Source organism: Pelobates fuscus, chromosome 6 (assembly GCF_036172605.1).
Source record: "Pelobates fuscus isolate aPelFus1 chromosome 6, aPelFus1.pri, whole genome shotgun sequence".
Lineage (NCBI taxonomy): Eukaryota > Metazoa > Chordata > Amphibia > Anura > Pelobatidae > Pelobates > Pelobates fuscus.
In genome coordinates, this window is record NC_086322.1 from 147,598,636 (window position 1) to 147,611,530 (window position 12,895).

The 12,895-nt window shown below is 43.1% G+C and overlaps 1 protein-coding gene across 11 annotated transcripts in view; it reads left to right on the plus strand.

The window, feature by feature from the left end:
- Positions 1 to 12,895, plus strand: part of BLTP1 (bridge-like lipid transfer protein family member 1) — a 261,114-nt gene that overhangs the window by 114,956 nt on the left and 133,263 nt on the right. For all 11 annotated transcript variants that reach the window (XM_063458398.1, XM_063458399.1, XM_063458403.1 and 8 more), the window contains exon 20: positions 11,325 to 11,552. In XM_063458398.1, the coding sequence (XP_063314468.1) occupies positions 11,325 to 11,552 (228 nt within the window). The remainder of the gene's footprint in view (positions 1 to 11,324; positions 11,553 to 12,895) is intronic.

The following is a 12,895-nucleotide window of genomic DNA, read 5'->3' on the forward strand; positions in this document are numbered from 1 at the left end:
CGGTTGGGTTGAAATGGTATTTTTAAGGCTAGTGTCATATTGGAGTACAGGCCAGTTTTTGTTCAAAACCTGAAGTGCCTGGTTGCAGTTTTTGTCATAGGTGCCAATGAACCTTGTTGTGCCTGGGGTGGTGGAAGTATTTTTAGGTGGTCTGTGTAAACTCTCAGTTCTATCCACGGCCTTGGTTTTCTGGTAGGCTTTCTTTAAAATCCTATTAGGATAACCTAAACTCTTAAATCTTAGTCTTAGATCTTTAGCTGCCTTCTCAAAATCTTCCTGGTTAGAACAATTTCTTTTGGCTCTTAAATATTGGCCATAAGGTATATTCGCCTTTACATGGTGGGGATGGAAACTCTGCCAGTGAAGCAAGCTGTTGGTTGCTGTCGGTTTCCTGAATAGTGATGTAGTAATTTGCCCATCATCTAAGACCTTGATCATAAGGTCCAAGAAGACCAGTTGGCTCTCATGTATAACATGAGTCAGCTGTAAATTGATTTGGTTATCGTTCAGGATGTCCACCATCTCTTTGAACAAAGAGAAGGAGCCCAACCAGAAAATCAACACGTCATCTATGTAACGATACCACTTCAATATAGATGACGTGTAGATTGCATTAGAGGTAGTGAAGACCATAGTTTCCTCCCACCACTGCAGAGTGGAACTCCATTCTGTTGGACTGTTCCGCTAGAATAATTCAGTGCCTAACTAAATTGGAACAAGAAAGTCTAGAAAAAACTAATGGAGAACTAGACAGTGAAATTAAGAAAATCAAAGTATTTGACAAAGATCCAAACTATATAGCTATGGAAACCAAGCTACAAAAAAACTTAGAAAATTTCAAAAGGAACATCAGGCACAAAAAACATTACAAATTCCAAAGGGACTACAGGGACTTTCAGGAAGGCAATATCTTTAAAAACAAAAATAAACGAAACTTTAGAAATAGAAATGGTGGTAAAAGTTTTTCGTCTTCTGAAGAAACAGACTGGTCTGACTCAGAAACACACTGGCGTCAGAAAAAAAGATCTGGGTTTAATAATAAGTTATTACAAATCTCCCGCAGGCCAAACCAGAAGTATCCTTAGAAACACTGACAAAAGTATATCCTTTGCAGGTCCTCCCTCTGGGACTGGGACTGAGTCCAGTTCCAGACAGGAAACTCTAGCAAGTACTTCTCAATCGTCCCTGACTTTTTTAGACCAGGAATGGCCCCAACCTCAGCGAGAACGACTCAGAGACAGGAAGAAATGGGGCTACAAGTCACACAAGTCCGACTACCAATGACCAATGCCCTAGATGGAAATAAAATAATCAATTTGTCCAATTTTGTTTTAGAATCTAGACATGTCTCTTTGTTACAGAAAGGGTTATCGTTTGTACCCACACCCTCGAGGAATATGTTCAATTGGGCCAAGGACGTAAATCTTTTTGTCCGAAAATTAGCCTTGCATGCTTTTCATGAAAAAAGAAATCTCAGAACCCTCAAGGAACTAGGCCACCCCCCAGAGGATAATGCTATCTATAGACTTTTGACTGATTTATACTCTGAACAAGAAGAGTTAGAGTCTCTAACGGACTGCAAACCACCCAGTTGGTTCACTCCCAATTTAAAAGACTTTCCGTGCATTGATCTATTTGTTCAGATCTGTACGACTGAACTAGAATGTCAATATACTCAACAGCCTCAAGTCTCTAATCTAAAGACAGAAGAGAGACGGGCTCTAAAAGAATTGCAATCTGCAACAGAGGTGGAGATAAAATCCTCAGATAAAGGAGGGAACACAGTCCTCATGCAGAGAAGCCAATATATAGATATGTGCATGACACATTTATCAGATGAAAGGGCATATCTAATTCTACAAACAGACCCCACTAAAGGGTATTTGAAGGAGTTGCAGACACTGGCACAAGGAGCAGTCACAGACAAAGTAATCACTCAAAAGGAGTATAAATTCATCGTGTCCCAGTCAAACATCACCATAGCCACTTTCTATTGCCTCCCTAAGGTGCACAAGGATCTTAATAATCCCCCTGGGAGACCAATAGTCTCTGGCAATCACAGTCTGACAGAGAGAGCTAGTCAATTTCTAGATAAACTGTTACAACCTATAGTACAAAACCTTAAATCGCATATACGTGATACCAAACAAACTTTATTGGTATTGGAAAACCTGACAGTGCCTCCCTACACGTCCGTGGCTAGCCTGGACATGGTGGCTTTATATAATAATATCCCACACGAGAAATGACTTATGGGATTGGCATACTTTCTTAACAAGACCAAAATTTTCAATGAACTAGAACAACGGTTCATTTTGGCACTATTGAAATATGTACTAACCCACAACTACTTCACATTTAATGGGAAGTACTACTTGCAACTTAGGGGCACCGCCATGGGTTTGTCGTGTGCACCCAGTTATGCGAATCTGTATCTGGGGTGGTGGGAGGAAACTATGGTCTTCACTACCTCTAATGCAATCTACACGTCATCTATATTGAAGTGGTATCGTTACATAGATGACGTGTTGATTTTCTGGTTGGGCTCCTTCTCTTTGTTCAAAGAGATGGTGGACATCCTGAACGATAACCAAATCAATTTACAGCTGACTCATGTTATACATGAGAGCCAACTGGTCTTCTTGGACCTTATGATCAAGGTCTTAGATGATGGGCAAATTACTACATCACTATTCAGGAAACCGACAGCAACCAACAGCTTGCTTCACTGGCAGAGTTTCCATCCCCACCATGTAAAGGCGAATATACCTTATGGCCAATATTTAAGAGCCAAAAGAAATTGTTCTAACCAGGAAGATTTTGAGAAGGCAGCTAAAGATCTAAGACTAAGATTTAAGAGTTTAGGTTATCCTAATAGGATTTTAAAGAAAGCCTACCAGAAAACCAAGGCCGTGGATAGAACTGAGAGTTTACACAGACCACCTAAAAATACTTCCACCACCCCAGGCACAACAAGGTTCATTGGCACCTATGACAAAAACTGCAACCAGGCACTTCAGGTTTTGAACAAAAACTGGCCTGTACTCCAATATGACACTAGCCTTAAAAATACCATTTCAACCCAACCGTCTATGACGTTTCGTAGAGCCAAGAATCTGGCGGACTGCCTAACACATAGTCATTTCAAACCTACACCAGCTACTTCTACGTGGCTACAGACCAAGGGTCTATTCAAATGTGGCCACTGTAAGGCCTGCGATTTTATCTTGCCATCTAAGACGGTGCATGACAAAAGAACTTCTAGAGACATAGAGATTGACACTTTCATCAACTGTAGCTCCACCAATGTAATATATCTCATGACATGTATCTGTAGGTTACAGTACATTGGGAAGACATATCAACAACTACGCAGACGTATTCTTCAACATGTTAACTCCATTGCGAATCCACATCTAGACACCCCCATAGCGAGACATGTAAGACTGAATCATGCCTCTCAAACCAATGTACTTAAATTTCAGGTAATTCAAAAAAAAATTCAAAATCACAGGAAGGGTGACATTAATATCTCCCTTCTAAAAGCCGAATCCAAATGGATTTATTCCTTTCAAACGCTATACCCCAAAGGACTAAACAAAGAATTCAACTTCACTCCGTTCATACATGCCTAGAAGATCTTAGTGGTTAGCATACATTTCCTCCATAGGACTTCTGCAGTAGTCCGTATAGCTTCTCACTATACAGAGGGGGAGGCTTAAATGAGCTGCAGTGTTAATCCCTATAACTAAACTTTTCAGTGAAGAATGATTAGAAGGCATACCTACCTGCACAAAATAATAATTCTGGGACATAATTTTGTCACACACTGAGATCAAGGTTGATTTTATTTAAACATGTGTTTCTCTTTAAATATCTACATATTTAATGAAGGGTTAATCACGGACGAGACCCGAAGTTCCCTCCCTCCGCTTTGGCAAGCACTAGTGGCCAATGAGAGCAGAGGGCGGGATATTTTTTTTTTTGAAATTCTTTATTTTTGAGTGCATATAGAAGGGTAACATTCACATATACGTGTGCCATGCCCCAACAGCAGGCACCCGCTTTATATCAGTAAACATCATTGCTGTGTGACATGCCTTAGAAATACAATGCACATTTTTTGTTTTAAGTGACTCCTGAAAAATACAATGCATATTCAATAAAGATGCTGAACAAAGTCAAGTGCGAAAGGATTTAAAGCAGTAACTCGAATTGCTATAGTTGCAATGTTAATTCACCAGTAGTTGTATAATATAGACAGCTTCCAAAATTTAAACGTTTAAAGCTTTAACATGACATTCATACTTATGGGTTTGGACTGTGCTTGAGACACCTCATGGAGCAGTGTACTGCGGTGCTCTCTCGTGTCGGGTTGCTAAATGGAGCGATCAGTCAGCCAAATCAAAGTAATTTCTTTTCTCCGTAACTGCATGGCTCAAAGCCTTGTAACGGCCTAAATATTACACTAGGGCAGGTGGGATAGTCTATTATATGAAGCGTAATAAGCGTAGTTAGATGCAGTTTTTGGAGGACAGGTAGTGTGGGGTGGTTAATTGTAACTGTGGTATTCCTCCATCTTTTAACTAAGCGCATTATATATATATAAAATCTATTCACAGAAATTATCTAGGGTATTCTGTCGCCTCAGAACCACCGGGGCAACGGTGTGCTGGTCTGCACTAGTTTTTACACATAAGATAGGCTGGTTCTACTGTTAAAGGTATGAGCAAGGAAATGAACAATTAATAAACAATAATACTTTCAGCTAGTTATCTGAGTGTAAAGTGAGTGTAGATAGGTTCCGGGCCCAGCACTGATCATGTTGGCTATGCCTTGCCCCTGCTGGATTCAGTATAAAAGTATACAATTTAAAACAAGAGAGACCAAAATCAGCTGAGAAATCCTAGTGCTGTTCACCATTAATAGCAGGTGGCTTTGGCTAGCTTAAATCAGGCTAGGTATCTTGCTGGGTGGGCCAGTGGACTGACACACCTGAAATTCGTGGTTTGCATGTCTAAGGTGTATAGAAGCGTGTCGTGTTAGTTTCAGATTGACTAAAATAAAATAGAAATAAAAATAAGGTAGTGCTGAGGTGAGTCGCCAGGACAGTCAATTTTGATATTAAGTGTAGTGTATCAGCCTATAGGTGGCTTATCATTGGTTAAACTGAAATTCAAACGGAAAGCGCGACTTACTGCGTGTAGGGTAACTTTAATGGGAGGTTCTGAAAAAAGCCTGCTATGCGCTACGTGGTGAACTACACCATCGTATCTACTTGGGTGTAGGCTTGGACGATTGCCACTTATGCATGTTAATGCCGCAGTAGTGGCTTGGAACAGACAAAAACACAACAAAACTTAACTTTTGCAGTCGATCAGCGCTCAAGCATGGCAGCGCTTTGGGGTACCAGCCTGGCTATTGCTTGAAAATTAAGAACTGAGGGTACAAGAAGACATGACCCTAACCTTAGCAGTCCCAATAGAAGTCCAACTCAGGGGCGATGTCCCAAATTCGCGCGTTCTGGTATTGCGGTTAGAACAACGGTGGGTAGCGTAAGTCTCTGTGGGTGTACTCCGCCGTCAACCTGCGCCTACCTCGGAAGTCCCGTATGCCAACCTGGTGTTGAGATGTTGTTGCAGGTGGTCGTTGTCGGGTGCTGGAGTATTCGATTTGCGTTCATAGAGCGCTTCAGAGTTGTTGCTGTCGGGGGACAAATGAGAAACGCCCGTGGGGTTGGAGTTCGCAGATCTTCGGGCATGTCGCGTTGTTCCGTGGAGGCCGATGCCCCCAGTACGGGGTGTTGCTTATAGTCCAGTGGATAGAGGATCATGTTTCTGCAATTGGGTAACAAACAAACTGTGTGTCCGAGAGCATTGAGCTCCGAGGGGTGGTTCACTGCGCTGTGCAGGTGAGTGGGATCACCTGTGCCTCTCCATTCAAGTGGTGATCGAGGCGTAGGCGTCCGGTGTATTATTTCTCGGTACGAATGCGGGAACTCGTGCCGGATCCCAGTTACGATTTGGGGAGGTAGGCTCTTGGGTTCTCACTTGGTTCTGTGGGATCTGTGGAAGGCCCAGGGTTTGTAGGAGGTTAGCTGCATCCTGAGCGTCGTGGATTTGGTGTGTATTGTCTCCTTGTTGAATGAGGAGTGTTTGGGAGGGTCGCCAGCGGTATCTTATGTCATGGCGCTGGAGCACGGTTAGGAAGGGACGGAGTGACCTGCGCCATGCCAATGTTGCCCCGGACAGGTCGGCGTAGAATGTCAGGCTCATGCCTTCAAACTGTATAGGGGTCTTGCCTCGTAGTGCGGTAAGAATCGCCGATTTGTCTTTCCCGTTTTTAAATGTGAGTATGGTATCCTTAGTGGCTGTGGCCGGGGCCCCGGGAGGTTTGGGGACCCTGAAAAAGTCCGTGGGAGTGATGGGTTTAGCTTGGCCGGCGGGTTGTATAGCCGTCAGCAGTTTTTTTTATCATTTGTGGCAATTCCGTCTCTGGTAGTCCATCTGGGACCCCTCTGACCTTTAGATTACATCTCCTTCTGTTATCCTCTTGGGCCGCAAAACGCCTTTCGTGTAGTAGGTTCTGGCGTTGTAAGTCTTGTATGGCCGTTTGAAGGGAGGACATGTGCTGCTGGTGGTCTTGGGAGGAGGCCTCTAGTGTTGATATGCGGCCTGTCAGGCCCTGCAGCTCTCCCCTCAGTGCAGTGACGTCCGTGAGGATATTCTTCTGTAGGTCGGCTAACAATGCCTTCAGTACCCCGGTGGTCACCAGTTCTGCATCTTTGTCAGCTTTGGGGTTATTAGGTTTCGCCGGCTGTTTAGGGGCTGGTGTTGGAAGGTAATCCTCCTCTGCACCTTCAGAGTAATCATCCGAGTAGAAGTCCGAGCAGCCTCCGTGGAGGGCCGCCATGTTGGATTCTCCCGTGCTGCGTGCTTGCCGCCACATGTCTCCTATAGTCAGTCCTGGAGCAGGTTTGTCCGCCCCTAGTTTTTTATTTTTCCGTCCCATGAGGTTAGGAGTGTTCCCCTGGTTGTGTGGTTGTCCGTAGAAGCGATAAACTCCGTTTTTAAAGGGGTTTTTACTCGATTTTCGCTCGGAGCTTCAGCAGTGTGCGTCCGTTCGTCTCAGCGGTTCAGAGGGCGGGATATTTAAACCTGGATCCGACTCAGACTCGGTTCCCTTGAAAAGCCGCTAGTCGGCGAAACGCGCGTCGGGAAGAACCAGAGGGGAGGGGGGCTTTGACAGCAAGGGAGGACGCTCCGTATTTGATATAATAGCATACACTTACTCACCCTCCTCGAAAGACCGTATTTTGTTTTTAATCAGGACAGCAATCTCTTAGAGCAGGAAGTATACTATAGGATTAGAATTTCTGCAGCATTACAGTGACTAGTTTATTAGCTCGATATAGCAAAGACTCAGAACTTAGAAGTAAGCTAAGGGAACGTTTGGGGTTCATTTTGGAGTACAGATTTTCCTCATTTACCCTTTCCCTCCTGTGCTCTACTAGTATGCCACTACTTTATGTGGCTATTGTCTCTACTCTATCCTAGTTTATTCAGTTCCTGGCTAACTCTGTATGGGATTTCTGTCCCTATTTAGTTCTATTTTGATACACTATTTATTTCGATTTTAAATTGATCATTAAAAGTTAATTTTTACTATAAGGACTGCTGCTTTTGTGGTACGAGCAGCCTGCAGGTGCACCATTACCACTGGGTGTGCACTCTCCAGGCATATTTGTACTCTTTCCTCCTTTTTGAAACACTTGAGGATAGACTTCATATTTTTAGCTAGCAACCTTCTACCCTTGGCAATAGACTGCCACATTGGTGTCATAATATGGATGGATCATGCCCCGACAACGGTAACCCTAAGAGATTTATTCACCTGAACCTGTCCCTCCTGGACGCTGCCATCTTCCTTGGTCTTCTCCTCTTCAACTCCTGGCTATAAATAAATGTCAAAATTCACAACACTTTGTCTGTGAACGGAGTGCCTTCATCTTGTCTCTATGCTCTTTTCTGTCATATTTTGTAGGCAATATATGCTTTTAGTAGTGGAAAAAAAAAATGTTTTATTTTGCTTCTGATGGGAAAACATTTTTAATACATAGCTCATCACATGCTTCATAGTAATGCAGTGTCTAAATCGTAAGCTCAACTGTAATGGTTACTAAACCGAAGAGATAATGTAATAGGACAGGACAATGTATATCAAAGGATAATTTTGTTAAAAGCCTTGTTCTTAAAATATATACTTTTAGTAACATTTTAGTGTCAGTGCCATACATGGAGTACGGCTGTAATAACAGCTAATTCCTCAATTCATTGAAGCAAGATAAAAATTGAGACAAGCCATGAATCACAAGATGTCCTAAAGTTACATAATGGTCTGTTTCCACCCAGCAGCTATTGCAAGACATGGGCCTGCCTCTGTGTTGTCTTGCTTATTGATTTCACTTTCATCTCTCTGCTTGACTTTGCAAAACACCCAATGAAAACAATTGATTAAGCACACCACATATATTAACTCAACTGCCCTCATTAATCCCAATATGTGTATTGTTTTTTTGTTATGAAAACCTTTGCTAATGAATAATTTCTAAAATCCTTTACACATGTCCTTTTCTGCTATCTTTCAAATTTGTTTTTAGAAGAAGCATATATTTATTAACTTGAACAAGTTCAGAGTTAAACTTGGAAGGATGGTGTTTAAAAATAGGATTATTGTTTTACTGTAACCATAAATGGGTTAACTGCATCATAAAATGAGAATTCACCAAGACATTTTACCCCACATTTATCTCTACAAGGCTGCTTTAATTGCTGACATCTTCTGCTGCTTATATATATGTTGCAATCATTGCAGTCTTCTGCTGCTTATATATACGCAATCATTGTTATTAGATGTATGTTTTGAGCTAAACATGCTAAAGAGTGCATTTTACTGACGGCTAGTTTTTAAAAATATTTAAAATTGCTACACTACTGTCTCGCCTCTAGAATATATTGAAGCTATTATTTTATTATTTCCCTTATCATTTATCATAATCCATGAGACTCAAAGTCCACATCAGTATAATTCTCAATGAAAAGCAAAGCTGATCTTGGCATGTAAATGAAAATTGAATCTCTGTAAAAATAATAAAAAAAAAAAAGCACAAAATGAATTTATAGGCAAAGATAACCTCTGTCCGATTTGGATAAGTTGCACAAAAGATGTTTGCTTGATGCAAATTTTTTTTACTTTGGGCATGGCTAACTTTGAGTATACTCTGTAATATCGACTACATTTTGTTATATTTTAATTTTCTATGACTTGTCTGTAAAAGTTTTTTTTTTTTTTTAATTCTTTATTTTATTTGCGCATGGAATGACAGCAAGCGTGCAGCGCCACGACAGCTGCTGCAAGCGGATTCATATACATTTCAAATCGTGACAGGTTAAACAGCGCAGTTTTTGTTTTTTATGAAGATAACAAACTATATAAGACAGACTAGAGCTATTAAAACTATTAACACTATTAACACATATAGTGACATTCAAGCTAGGTCTTATGAGATTGTCTTGGCACATTTGGTGTTGTCAACAGTTTAAAACAATATATATGCAATGACAAACATGAAATTGGTCAAGTGTTACTAGTTATGTGAACAGGCTAGATCATTTTCTAGAATAACATGCAAGCTGGGGTAAGGTATATCGCTTCAAGAATATAGGGACATAGTTGATCTAACTGTGCTAGCAATAAAAAAAAAAAAAATAAGTAATAAAAAAAAAAATCAGGCAATAGTCGCTGAACAGCTGGTGCATTGCAAAACATAAGTTAGGGTACTGTTAGAGATTAGTCGCTTATTGTGTTTAACTGTGTTTGGTCTATCTGTGCTAACGATAGAAAGACTATATTGTCATTATATTGTTACAAGTGGTCGAGTGCAGGTGGGCTTCAGGTGTTAAGTGTAAAGTTGCATCTTGCTGTGAGATGTGGGATCAGTGCAGGAGGCAGGCATTTAACCCCATGGCAGCGTGATGGCTGTTATGCCTGCCGGGTGCCCATAGCAGTTCAGCCAATACCTATCGGGTGTTGGGTACAGTCCAGGTGCGTGTAACAGTTCAGAGCTGTGGGTGGTCTCCACCGTTGCTTCCCAGACTCCTGTGAGTGCCTCGGGTGACGGGGGGATTCCGTCGGCGGCGTGTCAGCGTTCCTGCTCCCCTAGCTGTTGTGCGGATCAGTGACTCTGATGTGGAGGCAAAGTCTTTCTGGAGGCTGGTTACGGCTGAGTAGCGCCATAGGCGGGTGATGCGCCGATATGCCTTCTTTGCGACTTCTGCCGACGGCCGTGTATAAGTCCGTCGGGTGTGTTTCCATTTTATTTTGTGTAGTAGCGTGCTGTGGGGAGGTGATCTCCGAACCCGGCGGTGCTCGGGCTGATGATGTCGGGTAAGCGATGTGCGGCTTTGAGGTCTGGGCTGAGCCCTCTTTGCCCCCTGCTGTCGCACTCTGGTTGGTGGTTTTGCTGTGCGTTTAAGTGCCGGGCCATGTGCGGGTAAGTTGGTGGGCATTTGGGCGGCCTGTATTGTTGTTCGGGGCTGTGTCGTTAAGGCCTGCCATCTCGTCCAGAAACGGTCGAAGGCCGCTGCTATGTTGTCCGTGTTAGTCAGCCGCAGTTGTTGAGTCTGGGCGGGTTGTAGCCCTAGAGCCTGGTCGGCATCCGCCATCTTGGCCTCCGGCTGTGGGTTGGTAGCTATAACGGAGGCTTGTTGGATCCCGTGGCCCTGTAGGGATTGGACCGGGATGACCCCCGCCGGTCCATAGGGGGGGGGAGGGCTCCTGGTCGCCGAGGTAGTTGGTTGTGGCAGCAGGAGAGCGTCCGTCTCTCCCGCGCTCGCCATGTGAGTAGGCCCCGGACGCCAGATCTGTGAGTGCTGCCAGTAATGGCGCTTGTGGGGTATCATTTTGTTCCGCTTTATGTCCCCGGTCTATTGCTGGTCTTCGTGGCCCGATTAGTCGCTTTTAAATCCGTGGATTTATAGTTTTAATGTAGCTTAATGCAGGAGCTCTGGGGTCACACGTCTTCACTGCTCTGCGGCCAGGCCCCGCCCCCTGTAAGTTATTTTTGTAGAGGTTTTTTTTTTTTCCGGGCTTTCAATCTGGTTGACACATCAAATACATTACAGACCGGTTATGTGATTAATTGACAGTTTAACCTTAAAGAACAGTAAGAAACATAAATGTATATTGTTTTTGTTTTTTTTTAAATCAGATTACTTGGAGAAAATCAGCAATATATACTTTATTTTCCAACTTTTTCTCAACAGGAAAACTACTTTGGAGAGGACGATATGTACACAGATTTTGAAGAAGTTATCTCCAGTCCAGTGCTCTCATTGTCCACTTCTTCCAGCTCTGGATGGACTGCAGTGGGAATGGAAAATGACAAGAAAGACCATGATCCAACATCTAAATCTGTCCATATACTTGCTCTGCGACCATGGGACATCACTGTATTGGTTAATTTGTTCAAGATCCATGCAAAGCTTCCAGTGGTAAGTATATTTAGTCATTAATGCAGGTTAAAAATAGTTTTTACCAAGCAAACAAACGTTCAATCCAAAAATTAACATAGCAAAATTGTAAACCGATAATTATGTACATTTACCATAGGTGTCATAAGCAGAGTTGTTTTTCAATAAATCAATTTTTATTTAAACAAAAGGGGTTACATGATCTGCTTGTTGTTATATTGGCTGGATTATGTTTTTTGAAACCAATTATTTTCATCCTTCTAAGCAATCTGCATGGAGTAAAAGCGCTACGGAATTTGCCGGCGCCATATAAATAATAAAATAATAATATATGACACTGAAACACATTTTAGGAGCATTTAATGTATTCTCTAGCTTTTGGTATTGTGACATGTCAGATTTGTATTTAATAGTTTAATGCAAAGTTCTAATGATGTTTAGAGCAACTACCGTATATACTCGAGTATAAGCCGACCCGAATATAAGCCGAGGCCCCTAATTTTATCCCAAAAAACTGGGAAAACTTATTGACTCGAGTATAAGACTAGGGTGGGAAATGCAGCAGCTACTGGTAAATTTCTAAATAAAATTAGATCCTAAAAAAAATATATTAATTGAATATTTATTTACAGTGTGTGTATAATGAATGCAGTGTGTGCGTGTGTGTGTATGAGTGCAGCGTGTGTGTATGAGTGCAGCGTGTGTGTATGAGTGCAGCGTGTGTGTATGAGTGCAGTGTGTGTATGAGTGCAGTGTGTGTGCATGAATGCAGTGTGTGTGCATGAATGCAGTGTGTGTGTGTATGAATGCAGTGTGTGCAGGGCCGGTGCAAGGATATTTGCCGCCGTAGGCAAAAAACATTTTGCCGCCCCCTCCCCCCCATATGTCCTGACTTCCCCTCCTCCTCCCTCAGTGGTCCTTACCTCCCCACCCCCGTGTTCCTTCACCCCCCCCCCAGTGGTCCTGACTCACCCCTCCCCTAGTGGTCCTTACCCTCCCCTCCCCTAGTGGTCCTTATCCCACCCCCTCCCTCTCATAGTGGTCCTTATCCCCCCCCATCCCTCCCATAGTGGTCCATATCCCCCCCATCCCTCCTATAGTGGTCCATATACCCCCCCCTCCCTCCCATAGTGGTCTTTATACCCCCCCTCCCTCCCATAGTGGTCCTTATCCCACCCCCTCCCTCCCATAGTGGTCCTTATCCCCCCCCTCCCTCCCATAGTGGTCCTTATCCCCCCCCCCCCTCCCATAGTGGTCCTTATCCCCCCCCCTCCCATAGTGGTCCTTATCCCCCCCCTCCCTCCCATAGTGGTCCTTATCCCCCCCCTCCCATAGTGGTCCTTATCCCCCCCCTCCCTCCCATA